Consider the following 21,073-nt stretch of genomic DNA (forward strand, 5'->3'; position numbering starts at 1 on the left):
AGGGTACATAGAAGGATGGGTAACTGCAGATCCTTTAGGCAACCTTCCAGAAATATGATCTCTTTTCAAGCAAGGCTCAGTAAGGCATTGAGTGACAATGCAAAATTATACTTGCTATCGAGGGTCTGGAGTGCTGTTTTCTTTTGTAGCTACATCTGAAATCATACATGTTTTAAAGCAGCTCAGCTGAGGGTAAGATCTCCAACCACCTGTAAAATCTGAGCGCTGACAGGACTCCCAGCCTGAGAGGACACTGCTGAGTTACGGATCCACTGATGGGCTCTGTGGCCCCTGAGGCTATGTGAACTCCTTCAAGGGAGTGGTCTTGACTGCATACCTTGACATCACTTTTGTCAAAGGGTTCTGTCAAAATGCTTTACTAATTTCATAGAAATGTTACAACAAACCAATTTCTCAAATTAAAAAATAAAAATAGGGGGCGCCTGGGTGGCTCAGTCGGTTAAGCATCCAACTCTTGGTTTTGGCTCAGGTCCTGATCTCACAAGTTTGTGAGATCGAGCCCCGCATTGGGCTCTGTGCTGACAGCTTGGATCCTGCTTGGGATTCTTTGTCTCCCTCTCTCTCTCTACTGCTCCCCCCACTCTCTTTCTCTTTCTCTCTCTCTCTCAAAATAAATAAACAAACATTGTTTTAAGTTCAAAAGTTGTAACTGGGGAATATAAAATATGCTGGTATGGTCATTGCAAAATTACTTATAATGATGGCTATTTAAACTCAACACAACTCAAGTATACAACAATAACTAATTAGGCATGTCAGCTGTGGCACAACAGTGAAATAGAACTCTATGAATAGTTAAAATGTTAAAATTTAAGTGACATGTCAAATGTTTTTATTATGATGTTAATTGGAAAAAAATGTATAAACCCTACACACTGTGCGAGCTCAGCTATATTAACAGAACATTTAAGTACAAGTTAAAAATTTTTAAATACAAATTTACCCAAATGCTTAAAAGTCATTATCTTAGGATGATGGATTTGTGGATAATTCTCACTCTTTTCTTATTTGATCTTTTCTGTTCTTCTGTAACTTTTAGAGTGAGAAAAAAATATTTCTAAGGAGAATAAAAATATATCAAAGCGACTTTAGAACTTCAAATACTGATTGTAATGGCAGTTGGGTAAGGGACCCCAATGGTATCCACAATATTGAGATGATAAAACTTAGCACCCATTAAAATAAAATATAATTTTTGGTAGGTTGGAAACAAGATTTGCTGCTAATATTCTGCTTGTGGGAATCGGAGTGTTCTTCATGGTTACATGAAAATTTCGCTCTAATGCTTTTTGTTTGTTCAAAATGTAGAATATTGACCAGGAAAACGGGGCAGGAGAACAAGAAAGAGAGAGAAAGAGGGAAAAAAGAATAGTGAAAAGATCCTAGGTCTTATGGAGAAAGACCAGCAAAAGGAGAAAGGGAAGGAAATGTGGGGTGAAGAGAGGGGGAGCGAGGATAAAAATTTCGGGGCATTTTGCATCCACCCAGAATCAGGAAAATGGAAGTAAAGTTGCTAGATGAAACCTGAGGCCTGAACACCCTTGACATGTCCCCATGTCTCATGCCTCTGCTCCAGTGTCTGGCCCAAGGGCGTAATCCTGCCAGAAGGAATGCAGATCTAGGAAATCTGGTGCACCAGCACATCAAAGCAAGCGCTACTGCCCCTGGGTACTCAGGGAAGCCCAAGTGGATGTCTTCCTTGAGGGTTTGTTTGGCACAGGCATGTGGTACCTCACGTGCTTCCAGAACTTGGAATTCAGGGACCGTTTGTTGGCCACATCATCTTCCTTCCACTTGATGGTACCTTGCATTTCCACGACGTGCTTGAGGGAATCTTGGAGCTCCCCAAACTGCATCCCTCCTGGCTTGCTCAGAGCCTCTAATTCTATAAGAATCACCTTGGAGTCGTTCTGGATGAGGGCACTGTGCAAGGCGATCTCCTGCTCGTAGGCAAACTCCCTGCAGTGAGTGATTTCAGGAGTCAGGATAAAAATGTGCCGCCTACTCTTTCGTATGTTGGTTTCCACTGAGGTGGCTGCATCTGGGGATAAAAGACATGGATCAGATTTCCTGTTGATGCATTTTTAAGTCTAATGCTTTGATCATAAATGTTCTGAACTTTAAAAAACTGTTATTGTTATAGCCTGCCATGAGATTCTGACACTGATCAATTCTTTATTCAGGAAAGTGGGAATGAGCTTGGATGGACAACTTGTGTTCATCTTCTCCTTCTCACTGTCAGAACATCAGTCCCAAAGCCTTCTTCCTTCCCAGGTAGAGGGGTCCTAACTAAAACAGAGTCCTTGGAGTTAAATGGGAATGTAGAGATATTTAGCAAGAGACTTAGAATTCAAGTTCATTAACTACATGTTGCCCTCTTCGAATATTAGCTTATGTGTTTAATAGGGCTTAGAACTTTAACTCTTAGGAACCCTTGCTTCTCTGAACTGATTCAAGCCTCTAGGGGAGTCCTGGATTCATGTCTTTCCCCAAGATCTCTGTGTTAGAAGCTGATTTGATCCAGACTAGAAAATTCTTAAGGAAGACCAGATCCCTTTATTTAATACAGCATCAACTCCAAGATGATAGCAGGTAACTTCTGGACAGACTTAGAAAGAACATGTAAAATACTCAGCTCTCACTGCAAGGAGGTAACAGCACGATCAAAGAAGCTTAACCATGAATGAAACCACTCAAGATATTCCTAGAGGCTGGCAGCTGAAAGACTGCCAATTCATGTAGTGGGAACTAGGGAAATAAATGTTAAATACTGCCAGGTAGAGACCTCATGTTGGTCAGGATCCCAACATAAAACTTGGCATACTCAAAGGACTGACTTAAGAGAGTTTAATCAAAGGTCAATTTATAAAAGATGTGGGCAGACCCAAGGGAAATCAATGAGAGATACGTCAGAACCCCCAACATTGGAAATAACACAGGAGGCATTACCACCCTCCAGGTATGAAGGGGAGGAAGCAGTTATGGAACCCTAATGAGTATGAAAGCAGCTATCAAGAGCCCTTGCTTTGGGAGAAAGGAGCCCAGCCACCCTGGCAACCTCACAAGATGCCCGCCTCTGACCTGCCCCCAGTGCTCCCTCTTGGCCAAACTCAGCGTGGAGCAGAAGGCAGGGGTGTGATGGATTCCATAATGACCAGCCACCCAGGGCCATTGGATGGAGTGGGATGCAGAGCGGACTTGAAGGAGCAAACAGAAGATACCTAGGAGGGGAAGAAACATACTGATGCAGGCAGTCACGATCTTTTTCTAAGGGAAGAGTGAAGTTTGGTGTTGTTTTGTTAGATCTGATTTTATTTTGGTTGAAGTAAGGTCAGAAGACTTCCCCTTGAGGGAGGGGAAGTAGGAAGTCTTCTCACATGAAAACCAGCACAATGCAGGCTACACGAGCTTGAGCATCAGCGAGCTGTCTGGAGCGAGACGGAGCTACAAGTGAGGTCAATGGATCTCAGAAAGAAGAGATGAAGAGCTTGCAGCCAAGTGTAGCAGGTGCTGTGACATCACGAACAGATGGAATCCCTGCAGCTTCCTGTGCTGGTGTGTCACGTGAAAAAGAACATTCGAGCACCATGACTTGCTCCTCTCGACTGGCCTGAGTAGCCAAAGGGAGAGTTGGGGGAGGGAGAAAGAATCCAGAGGAAACTTGGATTACATTTTCCTGAATTGTTCATTTTAGAAGCCTCCCAAGCCATTATGGGGTGATTAACATTGCCCAAATAAATATTCCAGGACAAACCGGCTTCACCTTCCATGTATTCCTTTAAATCTATAGATGCTGAATCCCTCTTTTCAGTGGAAATGCCAGGTTAAGTTGACAGTCTACTAAGCATTTGCTTTATTGGAATTACCCTCATGATGCTCCTGCCTCATTCATATTCCACATGCTTCCTGGCCCCTGAGGAATTTGAGAAGGGCCTTAAGGAGGGTTCATGGGTACTTGACATAAATGTAGAGAGGGAGAACCGCTTCTGAAATGCCAGAATTACTCTCAAAGGTACATGGAATTGACTACACTTGATGAAACAGAAGACAGCTCTAGTTGTTGTGAGAATATACATCTGCAAATGTTTCCCCTATACAAGGAAAATCATAAAGATTCTGAGGCCTTTCAAATATTGTAGCCAATGCCTCTGGATATCAGAACAAAATTCTTTGTTTTGTGAGTCCTCTTTCAATTCTTCTAGAGAGAACTAAGAAATGTCAGTTATGTTAGTGGTGGATGTGGGAAGTAAGTACGGGCAGTGCTTTGCTAAATCCACCCCGCAAAGACAGCTTACTGTGTCTTCACGTCACTGACACTCCTGCGAAAACGTCACGATCGGTTTGGCTATGGGGGCAGGAGGAGCAAAGAGTAAGTATCTCATTCTTCCAGAGCAATACTTAAAAACCCTGGTTTTAAGGCATGGAATAATGATTGCAATTCCCTATCCAACACAGGGAGAAGACCACCTATCTCTTAGGGTTCTGATGAATGTGAATTTCTGTCCTTAATGTATTTTTTGAAGTTTATTTTATTTTGAGAGGGAGGAGGGGCAGTGAGAGAAGGAGAAAGAATCCCAGTCTCTGTCCGGCGCTTAGCCTGAGGCCGGGTTGGATCCAGTGAAACATGAGCTCATGATGAGCCGAAATCAAGAGTTGGTCCTTTGACTGAGCCACACTGGAGCCCCTGTCCTTGATGTATTTTGACAGCTTTACCTTCTCCAGGTAGCATGTCTCTCCCGTAAATGCATAAGTTATAACCACATTTATTTTCCAGAACATCAGGCAGAATCTGGTAAACAAAATATCCCACAGCACTGGCCCTCTCAGGACTATTTGTATAGTTCCGCGGATAGATAACGTAAGCATCGTAGATCTTTCCATCTGAAAATGAGAACAAGAAAAGCAACTTTATTACTTGGTTCTCCAAATTTGACTCTCACTAGACATTCTTCACTCGATTTTATGGTTGGTGGTGATTGCATCCCACCCCCCAAAATATTCTGGAATCCAGAGATGGTGAGGACAATCTACTGCTACAGAAAGTCGTCAGAAAATCAATCTTAATCCTAAAGTTTACCTTTTCACTGTCTCACACTGAATGAGAGAGAATAGGCAAGAGCCCGTCCAGTTTAGCTGATCACATCATGTTGTCAAGGGTGAGTAATAATTTATTGAGAAATATTTATAGTCATGGATAACAAGTTCTTCTGCTGTTTGGGGCAGATCTCAATTTTATCTTTTGTTTTCTCCGTGCTTACCCAAGGAAACAGAAATGCTCAAGGAGAATTTTTTAAAGGATCTGCATTTCCCACAAATCGAATAATTAGCCCGAATCGAGAGGACCGTAGGGAAAATGTAAAATATATCTTCATCCAAAGGGAAGAATGGTGTTCTTGTTTAGCGGGGCACAATTGTATTCTTTCATGTGTCTACTTATGTGCATAGATAGGACTCTTTATGGAATGGGCTTTTCGGCAAAATACACCCGCATTCTGATGGCCCCTTCTAAACTGTTCACTTCTGGAAAACGGGAACAATTCTTTTAATGTTTTAAATTCCATGAAGTTTCACCAATACACATTTTCCAAACTGTTGAAACCACTCTGGGCTTGGGGCAGATTCTGTTATTTAGTAGGAACAGCAATCCTGTTGGGGAGGAAATCTGAGGTGTTGAGATGAATCTCAGAACCATGAGAAGCAACAAAAAAGGATACAAAATGGCTACTAAGTGAACTGAAAAAAAAAAAAAAGGTCTACTCTGAATACATTTATCAGCAAAATCTGGATTTAGTCGACAGCTGTTAAGAGATCAACAGACAAGTAACCATCAGCCATTATGGATCCTTTCCTTTTGAAGGAAAATTTGAAACTTGCCACTTACCATTCCTACTTTTGTAAGGTCTAGCTATGTCTCTCCAGAGCAGAATAAACTCAATCCAGAACACTTTTAGCGTTATCACCATGATATTGATTAGCATTAACAAGATGCTAAATCCTGTCAGTATGTGGTAGGTACTTTGATCGTCAACTATTCAAAAGATAAAGAGAAGACAAAAATGATCACTATTGTTTCTAGAACAAGGTAAAATAAACAAATATATATGGATGCTGACCTCCATTGGGCATATGAGAGATTCATACAAAAGATGCTTCCCTGGAATTTTCATGGCTGCTTTAAGAATCAGTAAGTGAACATTTATGGAGCACCTACTCTGTGCAAGGCTAGGCATCGTAGCAAAAACGGTGTCAAGGCCAATGTAAACTTAACTAAGATAGTAGGTAAAAGTGCGATTTTAGCTGGCAGAGGTTCTTAAGAGTGCTGGCTCCGTGCTGGACTGGGCAAGGAAGCTTTCCTGCAGGAGGAGGTCCCTGAAGAATACGTACGTTTTAGAGAACTTTAAAAAGAAAAAAGAAAAATGTATTCCTGGCTACAGTGGATGCCGTGAGCCCGAGGGCAGAGATGTGGTGTGTGTGTGTTCTGAGGAACTGGAGTGATCCATTTTGGGGAGTTAGAGGCAGACACAGTAAGAAGTGTGTGCCAGGGCGAGGTTCTGACCAGACTTGAGATTCCTGTCAAGGTATTCTGTCTTTACTGTAAAGGTCATGGGAGCCCCTGATGAGTCTTGAGTGGAGTGTTAACAACAAAAGTGGTTTATAAGCAAGATTCATCAGAACGTAGGGGAAGGTTTGTTTCTGTGGGAGAGGCTGTAGGAACATAGAGTAAAATTGATGGGAAGCTTCTGTAATACTTGGCAGTTAGAGGTAAGGAGGGCTCAGACTCCGGTAAGAATGAGAAAGGAATGGATGCACCTGGTATTGGGGCATGAAAGAGAATGAATCAACAGGTCTTGGGGTCTTACTGCACCTGGGGCTGGGGGCACAAGAAAGCAGGGAAGAAACAAGAACCTTGTAAGTCACTAAAGCATCACTGATGGAGAAGTCAAACTACGGGGGTTTTATGTTCTACACGCCCCTTACTTTTCTCATGGTGGACATCATTTAGCCACCATTGAAATGGGTCCTGTACTCACTTCTCTACAAGGTGCATATGCAAGATGGTTCCCATTTTCAAAGCCTAGTAACAGCTACATACACACTGAACGCAAGAATTATACTTATTAATACTATTCTTGGACGTTTTAGGTTTACTTCTCTCTTTGGAAGTAACTATCTTCTTACAAATAGTGCCCCTGAAAGATGAACGTGAGAAGGACCTCACATAAGATTTGATTCTTACAGTGTTCTCCCTGCATTTTCACGTGACGTCTCAAAGCATGGGTTCCTAGGCTTGCCATGGAAAATTTGCGACTTATCCATAGTCACAAATTCCTCCCTTGGCTCATCGGCCTGCTGAGCATCCAGCACCATGAAATGAAGAACGGCCAAGGTGAAGTGATTCAAAACCAGGGAGCAGAGGGTGTTGCTGAAAATTGGCAGAGAGTTTACTGACTGCACTGTCATTAGTGTAAATGATAGACACTCCCTAAGTAAGGCATTTCAACAGGATTGTCCACACCCTGCCCCAGTTCACTCTCTCTAAAGGTCCTACCTAGACACACTCTGGGGGTGTGGAGGTTTTGGTGAAGTAAGTGTGCATGTGACCGGCTGCTTTCAACAGGAGGAAAGAAGTTAACCAAGTCAGTAAAGGAAGCTGAAGTCCCATACCTTCCTGTTAATGTAATGATTAAACACCAAATACTTTCTGAAGGTGTTTATAAACAGGAAAGCACCGTCTCAGTTGGAATCCTGGCTCTAACTAGAATATTTGGTAACGTATTCAACCTCCATTTGCTTCTGTTTCCTTCGCTGCAAAATTGGATGATAGTAACAGTCTCTCCTTCATGGAATATTGATCAAATAAATGAGAAATTAAATGGAAAATAAGTAGACAGGTTCAAAGGAAACAATGAATAAATGTGTACTACTATTCTTATGAGTATCGAATATTTATTTAATCACATTGAATAATATGGGAACATAAGCTTTTAGAGTTTTGGTTTTCTAAGCCTCAAGGCAGTGTTGTAATTTCTTTTATTCTGTGATTAGAAATAAAGGCATTCATTGTGACGAGCTACTGTAGCAACAGTTTTTGTTTAATTTACACAGTTGTCAAAACAGAGTGTATCCATGTTTTTTGTGGTTTTTTTTTTTAGATTTTATTTTTAAGTAATTTCTATACCCAACATGGAGTTCAAACTCATGACCCCAAGATCAAGTGTCACACGCTCCACCAACTAAGCCAGCCAGGCCCCCCCGCCAGAGTGTAACCATGTGAATTTGAAGAAAAACAAGGGAAACATAGAAAATACAAATAAACTAGAAGGAAAAAAGTCACCAAGTACATATAACGTGAAAACAATTCCAATACACAGGTAATGAGAGAACATTCATAAAGTGACAATATAAGCTTCACATGGGGATAATGATGCAATGGCAGTGTCAGGGTGGAGACTGCAGTTTCCCCTTTCCTTGAGGAACCAATGTGCCCACTACCATCACAACATTACCCTAACATGACGTCTTGACATTGTCCATATGTCCTGGGGTGACTCAGTTATAACTGAGAAAGCTGGAGACCCACGGAACTCAATAGCACTCAAAATCATCCAAGGAAGTCATGATTCTGTTTGTTTGGTAAAAAACTTACAAATTGGTGGTTGAAGTCTACATTAAAACAAAAATCCGAAGCACCACCTCAGGCAGAGACTTAGCATGAACATATCAAATTGGTGGCCTCCGTTTTCATCGCTCCCAATTTTTTTCTGTCAGGTTGTGCTTCTGTGTTTATCCAAATTTAATCGGGGCTATATCCCACTTTGGGGTATAAACTGAGGGTTCAACTCTCCCTTTTGTTGTTTGACAAACACATTAAATAACTTCCATGTCGTTGTACATGGAATTAGAAGTGTAAAAATACCATATTTTTCTCCCCGCCCATTTACACCAGATTAAATGCATCATCTAACGAATAGGATGTCTTTGCCTGGAAATGTAAACAAGTGAGGAAATTGATAGGTTCTCAGGAAGGAAATGTTTGTAAAACTATTTTTGCTGACATCATTGCCTGTGAGGACACACTGACAGAGTGGAAGGAAGGAACAGACTGCCCCTGAGAGGAAGAGCGTGTCATCACTGACATTGATTAACAATGTCTGGGTCGGGTGATGATAAAAAGCACAATGACTCTTAGATGGTCTGTTTTGGACTCTTTACACAAATGTGTCCTCCTGTTACCTATACCCAAGACAGATCATTTGATCATCCTCTACATCCTGCCCCCATATGCCACTGATTATTTGTGAAAGGGAATGTTACATTTTAAAAGATTATATGTAGTGTCTGAATGTAATCTCTTGAAGAGTAGTCAGTTTCACATTTTTGTTATGACCATATTTTATTGCAGCAAATTATAATGAAGTCATTAAAGGCATGCTAGATTCAGATGAAACTATAGGAAAGTTATAAATAATCTGGCCTTTTCAAGTTACAGGGAAGGTTATTCAACCTGAGAAACATAAATGTAAACTGCTGTTTTGCGGTATAATTGAGCCTTATCGCTAGAGCAGTAGAAATGCACAAAAACAGTTTTCCTTGATAACTTTGGTGTGCATTCGCTTATTCGTTGGACCGATTTTTATTGGACACATGCTAGGTACCAGGCACTGCCCTACAGACTGAGCACACAAAGATGGGTGAGACACCATCCCTGACCTCACAGAGGTCACAGTTATGTTCAGCAGACTCTCAAACAAATTTTTATAAGTGTGATGAGTGTGGAGACAGGAATAGGGTCCTACAGAAATACCTGGAAGGAACATATACTCCAAACTGGCCGTCATGGAAGGCTCCCCGTAAAAGGCAGCACCTGAATTGCATGTTGAATGACAGATACAATAAAGAAATGAGCCGAGTTACCAGACTTCCATTGAGTCTCACCTATATTTAGACTGATGGTTACTAGAGGTGGAGGGGGAAGAAGTGCGAGAAATGTGTTTTGGTTTCTTTCCTCTTCTTCTTCTTCTTCTTTTTTTTTAGTTTAAATAAATTAAATTTTGGGGGTGCCCGGGTGGCTCAGTTGGTTAAGCATCTGAGTCTTGATTTCAGCTCAGGTCAGGTCATGACCTCGCAATTTGTGAGATTGAGCCCCACGTTGGGCTCCTTGCTGACAGTTTGGAGTCTGCTTGGGATTCTCTCCCCCTCTCCCTCTCTCTCTCTCTCTGCTCCTCCCCTGCTCGTGCACCTGTGCCCACACACTCTCTCTCTCTCTCAAAAGTAAACTTCAAAAAATAAAAACATAAATAAATTGAATTTTTAAAAAGACAGAAGAAGAAAGACATGTAGCCAAGCAGTGTATGTGGTGAGATAAATGATAGTCTATCTGTATAATTGAATACTAAGAAGCCATTAGAAATTGTATTGTAGACGAACATTTAATATCATGGGAAGACTTCTACTATACATTAAGTAATTATAAAACAAGCAATAAAACCCTCTATGTAACTATAATAAAAACATGTTTATAATCAAAATATGTCTGAATAGAATTTATATGGCAGTACAAAGGCCTAAGAATAGCCAAGACGATCTTGATGAAAACAAAATTGGAAGACTCACTCTACCCAAAATCAGGGTTGATTATAAAGCTACTCTAAATGATACAGTATAGTATTAGCACACAAATAATTTCTTTTAAAGGGACAGAACACAGAGGTCCCACACTTTTTCTGGAAAGGACCAAAGAGTAAACACTTTAGGTTTTGCAAGTATAAATAAATAAATAAATAAATAAGCAAATTTAATATTTTATAAAATTTAACAATGATGGCACGTGATGTCTTATTAAAAAGTAACATCTAAGATCGTCTTACTGGAGTGGGCAGTAATTAAGTACTTTACCTTTTTATCCACTTTGCCAGCTTCACTAACAATTTCTTTGTGACAAAAAAAATTATAGAAGAGAACATGTTTATAATGTCATAAAAGTCATGCAACAAACAACATGTTCAGTTTACTCTTAGTGTGTTGTCTTTCGTATACAGTGAGACAGAGAGAGCTGATGAAATTGGGAGGATGGCCAAGGAAGCAGTTGGGTGTTAAAGAGGAACCAACAGGAGAAGGTAAGGGGTGGGGGGGGAGGAGGGGGAGGAGGGAAGGGGAGGGAGGGAGGAGGGAGAGAACAGAGAGGAGTAGGAAGGAGAGGAAAAGGAGGAGGGAGAAAAGGAAGAGGGGGAGGAAGGGAAGAGAGGGAGGGGGAGAGAAGGAGAGGAAGGGGGCTGGAGGAAGGAAAGTAAGGATAGGAGGAGGAGGGAGAGGAGGAGAGGGAGGAGAAAGAGGAGGAGGAGGGAGGTTGGAGGGAGAGGAGGAGGGAGGTTAGAGGAGGAAGAAGAGGAGGGGGGCAGGAGGGAGAGGAGGAAGGGGGAAGTAAAACAGAAGAGAGGCAACTAGGGAAACCAGACTACAAATGGTCAGTGTTCTTAAGAGGAAAAACACAATTTATGAGATGGACCTCTTCATCTTGAGAGACTCCCCACGGAACCACATGCCAACACATTGTTCTCCAAGAAAGTGATTTCAGCTTACAGTTGATACAGCTAACTTGGGTGGCCAAAATCTCAGAAACACTCCTTACTTGGACTTCTCCGCTTTAGTCTTATGGTGTGCCGTGTCCAACCGTGCAAATTCAGAGCCAGGCAGTCATACTCCACAGATAAGTCTTCTTCTCTCACAGGCTCTATTTTTAAAACGGTGCTCAGACAAGTCAACTCATTGCTGGAACTAAGGAGGCAACCTGTTACCTTTAATGCTTGCTTTGCAGTTGCAAATTGTGTGGGAGGAGGAGGGGATGTTTTAACTTCAGTATAAAAATACCTTTGATTTTGCTCCCGGTCCTCGTGAATTCTTGGTTCTCCAAAGTTCTGAACTTTGCTTCCATTCACCTTCCACAGGATGCCGGCCATGATCTGAGAGCCTTTCCCAAAGCAAGCGGAGCAGGGTATGCTTGCTGGTTTTCCTAGATGAGAAGTGAAGAAACTCACCAATAACATTCAGTGCTGCCAGTAGTATTGCATTTAACATGAAAAAAATCGTTGAACGCCTGGTGTGTGCCAGGAATTGATTCCACACCCCTTCCTCATCCTTAGCCCTTCTGTGTCCTTGCCTCCACCCACTTTGCTCACAGTTTGGAGGAAGCTCCACTCACACTCCCCTCTCACCTTCCATGGGAACTAAAAAGGTGAATAATTCTGGTTTCACCAATCAGACATTATAAGGTGGGGCTTCTTTTTACTATAGATTGGAATTTCTTTTTAACTTCTTTCTTCCAAACCTTCCTCCTTTTACCAAATTCTCTTCATCTCTCTGTAAGTCATCTTGTTGGTAAAACTATATTTTGCTCGACCCAGCTACAATCCCAGCATTTAATCATTCAAGAGTGCTCTCCATTACTACTCCTTGTACTTGAGACTTCCTCCGCCCAGAACTGAAAGCGTGAGGGCTGCCCTCCTGCTTGGGACAGGCATTCAGGCATCCCTTACTGAGCCCTTGGTTCTGGACTCAAGAATGCTGCATCTGAAGAGGGATGAGGGATGCAGAGTGTCTCAGAAGATGATAAGGGTAGACACAGATGATTAAAACACAAGGTATTCTACTGTTCTACAGAAAGGTTGACAAATGACGTGGAAATACAGAAGAAGAAGGCGTTCCAGACTTCTCTGGACTGCTATGCTGCACACAGAAATGGTTTCTTTGGACCTCATTAGACGGAGGCTCTGGTGGTGCCCATGGTAGTAAGGAGGGCGGGATGGGGAATGCTATTTGAACTCAGTGTTGAGAGATGAGAAGGAGGAACAACATGGACAAAAGCAGGAAAGAATGTGGAAATGCTGCCAATCGGTGTAACAATTGTGAGGTGGTCGGTGTGGAAGGGACTCCAAGGCAGCTGGGGTTAATAGCTTCAGATGGGCCAGAATGTAGGTGAAGACTAGTTCATGAAGGGACTTGTTTTATGGACCAAGAACTTGAGTTATATCTAATTTCTAGTGGGAAACTAGTGAAGGCAGAGATGGGCAGAGTCAGAAAGCCTTGGTTCTCATCCTTCTATCACTCATTATCCATAACCTTGGGCACATCATTGATCCTACCTGAGCCCAAGTATCCACAAGCATAAATTGGAAACAATATCTACCTCCTGGAGAGAAGTAAGAATGAAATAAGATAGTCTGAACTGCAGTACAAATGTAAGTGCTGGGTATTCCTAATATTAACAAGTGCCCGGTGGATGTTTCTACATGTAACATTTCATTTAATCCCCAAGATCCATCGTGTTAACTGCATGACCCATACTTGGAGAATCCAGACCAAGCGTCATATGGAAGGATTCTCCAGGTAACATTGACAGCAGTCTTCAAGTTTTCTTACCAATTTCCACTTCTTTTATTTCATTTTGTGGAGGGGCTATAATTACTGGAAACAAAGAAAAGCCTTCCTCATCTTAAATCAAAGACAAAGAAAATATAAACATTAGGATAGCATTGGATGGTCATCAGTATAAAGCTTGTGTTTTCATATTACTATCTTATATCATAGCAATGTTTTTCAAATTTTTCTGACGATGACCCATGGCAACAAATATACACACACACAGACACACAGAGACACACAGACACACACACACACACACACACACACACATGAAAAAGAAAACATTCAAGTAATACTTTCTCTTATGACTTATGATACTCTTTTATATTTCCTATTCTCTTTTATATCATTAAAACAAATAGTAATTAATTAATCTAACACGTTAAATTAATTACATGGGTTGGCAATTGCTAGAAAACTACAATTCTACAGAAGAAGCACATTACAGGAAAGACGCTTTCAAAAGTTGCATGAAATGCTAGCATATATAAGGTATTGAATAAATGCTTGTTGAATGAAAAAAAAAAGGCCTATGAAAAAGATAAGCATGTAAGTCCACACTTCTGCTCAGAGATTTCCACCACTGTGGTCCATTCTGTAAGGGAATTCTAACTTCTGTGGCACTGATGCCTCGAGTCGGGGAAGGGGAGTCTTTTGAAATACTGCTACTTTCTGACGTTCCTTGATTCTCATTTATTTCAGGATCGTGTGATTAAGGGCCCCCATGATCTGGTGTGTAATAGTGAGAGACACTAATAACAATGTGGTCTGATGGTGCTTATTTTATATGATAGAGCATCAAAAACCTCCAAACCTTGTCTTCACGATTGCTTTCCACTGAGAAAGCTTCCACACTGACTGGTGCTACTTCATCCTATATCTGTGGATCAAGTGATGCTAAAGAGACCGTGACTCCTTATAGATTTGACATCCTTGACCGTGAGGGATTTCCTCTGAATAGACTTTTATAGACTTAAACATTTGAAAACCAGCTTTTAGGATCAAATTAGCTGCTTGAGGTCATTGATAATGTTGGACAAATTGCAAACCAGGATTATGTGAAATGGAATGGCATCACTTATGTCAAGGGGTTTTGAAATGGAGCCAGGAGGCCATTAAGGAGACGGGCCCATGTCCTCACTGGTGGAATCATGAACGTGTAACCTGACTAAACCACAAATATTCCAAGATGAAGCCCAAACATCTGCAAGTTGGTACAATAAAAGACTTTGCTCGTGTGATAGCCTTAGGAACCAATGATATTCAGTGAAGATCAGCCTTCTGCTGCCAACATGCATCAAAATTCTTTGTAAACAATGTATAACAGGCATTCCCTCTTTGCTTTAAAAACCCCAGACTTTATGGGGCACCTGAGTGGCTCAGTGGGGTAAGCTTTGGGTCATGATCTCACGGTTCGTGAGTTCGAGCCCCATATCAGGCTCTGTGCTGACAGCTCAGAACCTGGAGCCTGCTTCGGATTCTGCGTCTCCCTCTCTCTCTGCCCCTCCCCAGCTCGCATCCTGCCTCTGTCTCTTTCAAAAATAAATAAACTATTTTTTTTAAAAACCCTGACTTTTGTTCCCTAGTGGGACACTATGTGGGTTCTACCCAAATCTGAGTACCTCAAATTTACAATTCTTTGATCCTGGATAAACACTCTTGCTTACTCACTGCCTCCTAACAATTTTAGGTTGACAATTAAAAACCACCCAGCAGTATCTCTATAGTCCTTTGTAGCACTTCTAAACTTCTAATCTAGTTAGTTATATTAGAGATTAAACAGATTTTTTTTTCTATTTACAGAGCCTCTGACAACAAACTGGGAGAAGAAGAGTTAATCTTGCTCTCCAAATACTTGTATTATCATACCAAAAATGTTTATTAAGTTGGCATGCAGATCATGCTGTTTTCGAAAAGTGAAGTCATAGAGGAGAGAACCAGTCTGGCTTTAGATTAGTAACATAATCTCCCCCTAAAATTTCTTAAATCTTGATCGTGCATTTAGAAAAGCTCTTTGTGCTATTGTAGAGAATGTGCAAGATAACATGAAGCTGGAGGGCATCTTAGGGACCATGGAGCATAGTAGCTCCCCCGTATCCCCGGGTTCACTTTTCAGGGTTTCAGTTACCCATGGTCCACCTCTGCCCAAAAGGTTTAAATTGAAAATTCCAGAAATAAACAACGCATAAATTTTAGCTTGCTCGCTGTGCTGAGTATCACGAGAAAATCTCACAATGCCCCACTCTGTCCCACCCAGGAAGTGAATTGTCCCTTTTCCAGCAGATCCACATGATATCTGCCACATGCCCATTAGTCACTTAGTAGCTATCGTGGTTATGAGATTGGCTGTCATGGTATGACACTGCTTGTGTTCAAGTGGGCTTTATATTACTTAATAATACCCCCGAAGCACAAGAGCGATGATGGTGGCAATTCAGAAAAGTCAAAGAGAAGCATTAAGCACTTCCTTTAAGTGAAAAGGTGAAAATTCTCAACTTCACAAGGAAAGACAAAAAAATCATATGCTGAGTTTGCCAAGATTCATGGTAACTTTTATTACAGTATATCATTGTAATGGCTCTATTTTATGACCACTTATTGTTGCTAATCTCTTGCCTCATCTGATTTACAAATTAAACCATATCACAGGTATGTATGTATGTGTGAGAAAAAACACAGTATATACGAGGTTCTTCAGTACAATCCCTAGTTTCAGGCATCCACTGGGGGCTTTGGAATTACCCCTGCAGATAAGGGGGTCTTTAGTACAGGAAAATCAACAAGAAGGGCACAGTTTCTCCACATTGTTTTTTTTAAATAATCAATTTTGTTAAATTCAGTAGCTTACCGTTCACTGTGAGTGATCTGGTCGCTGTCACGCTATAATTGACTCCATTTTCATTGTGTATAAATTTACATGTATAATCACCTGTGTCCTTGCTAGTTGCACCGTCAATCAGCAAAAATGTCTTGTGTGTGTGATACCTTGGTCCTTGAAGAGCTTTACAATCCTGAAATTAAAAAAACAAAACAAAATAAAACAAAAACCTCCCTTCCATTTTCAGCAACTCTTCACTTGCAGCTATCCTGTGTAATTTTATCTATCTCCCCCAAGTTTCCTTTTACCTTAAACCATTCAATAGGTGCCGTCCAATTGTACAAGTCAATCGTAGGACAATATATTTTGGAATTTGTTTCTGATCCAAGTGTTGTCGAATACATCAGATGATCTGGAATATTGCAATTTGGCTGTTTTTTATATATGGTGACGTTCACATAGCCAGTCTTATTGAAGGTAGGGCTACCAAAATAAGTCAAACGATTTTAAAAAGTTACTCAGCATTATGAAATACCCTCATCCCATTCTAACTTTTGCTGAATGCTACTTTTGTTCTTCAAACAATTGAGGTACAGTGGTTCTTTCCTTATTTAAAAGTATGTATTGAAATCTAGAATTTTAAAAACTTTTTGCGTTGCATTTGAGAGCCAACATAACCTCTGTGGTAGCCCTGAATATTTCCCTCACTATTTCTTTATACACTCTATCAGGTGCCATGCCAAGAACAGGATATTATAAAGATAGTTAGTGTTTATTGAGAGTTTACTATGCAGCATTCATGCTGGTAACACTGTATCAATTTATTCTCATAAGATGCTTTGAAGTGTGCTATATTATCATGTGTATTCTACAGATCAGGAAACAGAGAGACGGAGAGAGAAGTAGTTGTTGGCATCACACAGCTAACTAGTGACAGAACACGAATTTGAAACGAAAACTGGTCTGACCTCAGAACCTAGGTGGCCAACCATACACACCCTGCATTCCGATGTAGTTCATCTGACATATTGTATGTACCAAACACAGGTCCAAGATCAAAACATTTAACAATATGTATGTAGGGTAAGTAATTTGCAGGCACACAATCTTACACAACCCTTTTCAGCTTACCTTTCAGGCTTAAGGGACTAGTAACTGCCTTATGGCACCCACTATAGGCCTCTTTGACGCTCAACATCTAGATTACTGGGTCTTTTTTCTGGTTTGTTCCAACCAAAGTGAAGATTGCTCTCAGTTCTCTTGGTCACTAGGCAAGCTAGGTCTTTTCCTAATTGGGCTACAAATTCATTCTTGCAATTCTGCCTCTACATAGTTCATAATCACCCAAACCCCAACCCAATGGTGTTCCTAGAAGGACTCTTCTATTCAAATCGCTTTATAAATTCAACTGTTCCAGAAAGGCCTAGAAAGGGAAGGGCAGTGAGGACAGCTCAGACCATCAACTATCAAAGAAAAGGGAGCAAGCCCAAAGAGTATGGGTGGCTGCCTGGTACCTTCTGATAATGCAAGTATAAATTCCAGAATCGTTGACTTTGGCCGGGAGAAACTTAAGACGTTCCCCTGAGGCAAGTACATGATTTCTTTTCTGGGTAGTGATACATTTGTTGGTTTTTGAGTAATACCAATCCACAGGGTATCGAGATCGTCCTTGCCTAGGACATCTCACGATTAAAGCCTCATTTTCCAGGCCCCAGGATGATTTGCCTGCCCAAAACAAAACAGAAACCATCAATATGATCCTGAAGTGATCATCATCTAAAAACATTATAATTCCTATATTCTATCCTTCTAGGATGAAATTTAGAAGTGGGCTATTCTTTGTGACACTTTCACTGAGAAAGAACAAGTAAATGATTAAGATCTTTTATGAAAGGTTTTAATGGGTAGCACAGACGAATGAATTAACTTGGAGCTCAACCCCCTCACACTGGCCCCAGGGGAGAAGCAGCCGCATCTACGTCTACAAAGCCTACGGCGGGACAGCAAATGCTTGCAGCACCTGCCGCGTGCAGGCAGCATGTTAAAGTTCGATGTATTTAAATACGTAAAACTAAAATCATGCTGCATTCTGAAGAATTTGTCCCGTTAGATTTGCAATAAAGAATGATCGAGGAGCATAAACGAGTTTTCCAGGTTCCGATTCAACTGGAGCAACCAGGAACAAGCGGCGTGAAACAAGGCAAATGTTTTGGGGATTACTTAATTTAAAATTTTAACAATTTTCACTGAAGAGCAATACTTACTAAACTTGGCTGCTGTGGAATGTACCAGAATTGTTGAAAGTGCCAAGACCCAAAGTCGCATTGTCAGTTCTTCAATCCAGAGCAAGTGTTGGTAACTAACTGTTGAGATTATTCAAGGCGAATCCGTGACATGTGATGGTAAAGGTCTCTCCTAGGAGGTAGACGGTGGCCCCTGAAATTTATAGCTGGAAAGCGGTTTCACTGTCTCAACTGAAACATAAATCATACAAAATCACAAGCAAAGTATTTATTGCCAAGATTTTTGCTATTTCAATACCCCCCCCAGGAGAGTTAATCAATCAACAGCTATTTATTAGATATAAATATGTATCACAGCAGGGTTTCAGGCATGAAACACTGCACTTATTCCTACTGAACCTTAGGGTCATGTGGGCCTTACACTGGTCACGCTGTTTCATAGTATCATGAGAATGTACTGGAAGAAGCTGAATTAGGAGGAAAGAAAACTAGTTTCCATTTTTGAAACAAATAAAAACTATAAAATTCCACAGACCCTAGAAAATACAATATTATAAGTGGTAACACAAAACCACATATTTCCACCCAGGCTGGGGCCTGCCTGCACACAGGCATGACCCACTTGTAGGCACACATGCAAAGAGTCATCACAAAGCAGTTAAGATTATAGGAGAGTGACAGGGAAAACATTAATCAAGTAATTGCCCTAAGGTCTACACCAAACCCTCAAAAATGCAGCCCTGCCTCAGTTTGTCCCCAAGCTTCACCAAAGTTATTTCAAGAACAGTCAAAGGTCTGTGCAAAATAATTACATACTTTTCTTTTTTCTTTCCAGCAAGGGAATCATTTAACTAGGTGGTTTTTTTCTTAAAAAGTCAGGGAAGGGAATTGAACTAATAGAAAAACTGACCAACAGATCAACTGACACAACAGCCCTTAATATAATACTTCAAGGAAGCACATTGCCTGTAAACATCAATCTTTTCTTATTATGTGTATAGAAAAGTTGTTATTGTAAACTTTAGGTAAGTAATTGATGCTTACCCAAAGTGAAGGACAGAAGGGAAGGGACTCCAAGTCAATGACTGAGCTAAGAACAGCTTCCACCTCTTCTGGCTCCTTCCTTGAAGAGTCCTCAGGTGCATGAACTCTCTCTTTTATTTTGAAGGGGAGGCAGCCAAAGACATCCTACCATTCCTCACTCCACCCACGATGAAATGTGATTTTGTAGCCAAAATCCATGACTTGTTCAAAAATACTGGTGCATCATGTACCAAGAATTTTTGTCCTTGTTACATAAATATTTAAACATAATGACAACATTGAGTAATCCCTTTAGAGGAAGTAATCCTATCATCTCCCCTTGGTTTGGCATCAGTTTCTCAAGCTAAGTAATGCTTGTCTTTTATTGCCCTAATAATATTTTTAACCAATTTATTCATTTTGAGAGAGAGAGAGACCACGTGCGCTTGAGCAGGGAAGGGGCAGAGAGAGAGACAGAGACAGAGACAGAGACAGAGAATCCCAAGCAGACTCCATGATGTCAGCGCAAAGCCCGATCTGGGGCTCCAGATCATGAACCTTGGGATCAGGACGTGAGCAGAAATCAAGAGTCAGAGGCTTAACGGACTGAGTCACCCACGTGCTTCTGTTGCCCTGGGACTACTCAGTTGATTCTAAATGATCTTGAAATCTTGGGACCTTAAGTCTGCCTTTCCCAATATCCCTTGACACTTCATTTGGCAGACCTTAGCTAAGCATGCTCATCCAGTTTGGAGAGCTTTGGTGCAGAGAGTTCCAAAAGCAAATGAGGGGAAGCAGTGAGAAGTAAGCCAGACTTTATGGAGGTTTTTAAATGCTCTGCTTATGGTCCAGACTCATCCAAAAACAGATTCCAGCTTCTGGGCTCCTCACATGTAAGTCCCTCTAAGGATCTCAGTTTGGATGGAAAAGGGAAGTTTTTCTAAGGAGTTCAGGGACATAGAGATAAATTATGAGTAAGAAGGCTCCTCAAGGGGCCTGATAAAGAAGACCATAACCTTCAACCCTTGGGGTCCATGTAAAACAAATGTTAATTGCAAAATTAGATTTCAGCTACATGCAGCTGAAATGCTCTATTATGAGTAAATTCAACTCACTTTTAAAACCTACCACATCCCAGAAGCATTCAGGGATTAACTGCAGACCGGTGTAATAACATAACAATAGTTGAGCTCTCTCTAGAACTCGCTCTATGCCAAGATACCGTTCTAAGTGACTTAACATTTGTTAACTCCTTCACTGTCACAACACCCAAGAAGGCAGGTGCTATTATTATTACTATTCCTGATTTACAGATAAGGACACCGAGGCACAGAAGAGTTAAGCAACTTGGCCAAGTCACATGCTGCTAAGACACAGAACCCAAGCAGGTGGGCCTTAAAGACACCTAACCACTAGGTCACACTGCCAGTGGGTGAGCAAGGTGAGGAGGTGTTGCTAACGAAGAGTTCTAGTAGGTTTTCTTTACCCCACACTGTGCCTGGCAAAGCTCTTGCACAGGCTTGCCTACCTGCTTGGGGATACAGTCATA

General features: G+C 41.1%; 1 protein-coding gene across 1 annotated transcript; it reads right to left on the minus strand.

The window, feature by feature from the left end:
• Positions 1 to 581: 581 nt before the first annotated feature.
• Positions 582 to 18,704, minus strand: IL1RL1 (interleukin 1 receptor like 1). Its single transcript, XM_047068208.1, has 10 exons — positions 18,523 to 18,704; positions 17,773 to 17,983; positions 16,567 to 16,741; positions 16,289 to 16,451; positions 13,438 to 13,509; positions 11,890 to 12,031; positions 11,651 to 11,796; positions 5,903 to 6,049; positions 4,735 to 4,902; positions 582 to 2,062 (listed from the first exon to the last, which is right to left on the minus strand). Exons 1-10 carry the CDS (start codon positions 18,581 to 18,583, stop codon positions 1,677 to 1,679), a joined length of 1,671 nt encoding a protein of 556 aa, XP_046924164.1. The 5' UTR covers positions 18,584 to 18,704; the 3' UTR covers positions 582 to 1,676.
• Positions 18,705 to 21,073: the final 2,369 nt, after the last annotated feature.

Source organism: Lynx rufus, unplaced genomic scaffold (genome assembly GCF_022079265.1).
Source record: "Lynx rufus isolate CCGP_SWC_20201006 ecotype Redwood Valley unplaced genomic scaffold, mLynRuf1.p SCAF_8, whole genome shotgun sequence".
NCBI lineage: Eukaryota > Metazoa > Chordata > Mammalia > Carnivora > Felidae > Lynx > Lynx rufus.

Excerpts from the sequence above, each read along its gene's own strand:
- IL1RL1 (XM_047068208.1), bottom strand. The coding sequence starts at position 18,583 with ATGCGACTTTGGGTCTTGGCACTTTCAACAATTCTGGTACATTCCACA. Across the intron at positions 17,984-18,522 it reads TTCCACAGCAGCCAAGTTTA|GCAAATCATCCTGGGGCCTG; the intron begins GTAAGTATTGCT and ends TGTTTTGGGCAG. Across the intron at positions 2,063-4,734 it reads AGACATGCTACCTGGAGAAG|ATGCAGCCACCTCAGTGGAA; the intron begins GTAAAGCTGTCA and ends TTTTATCCCCAG.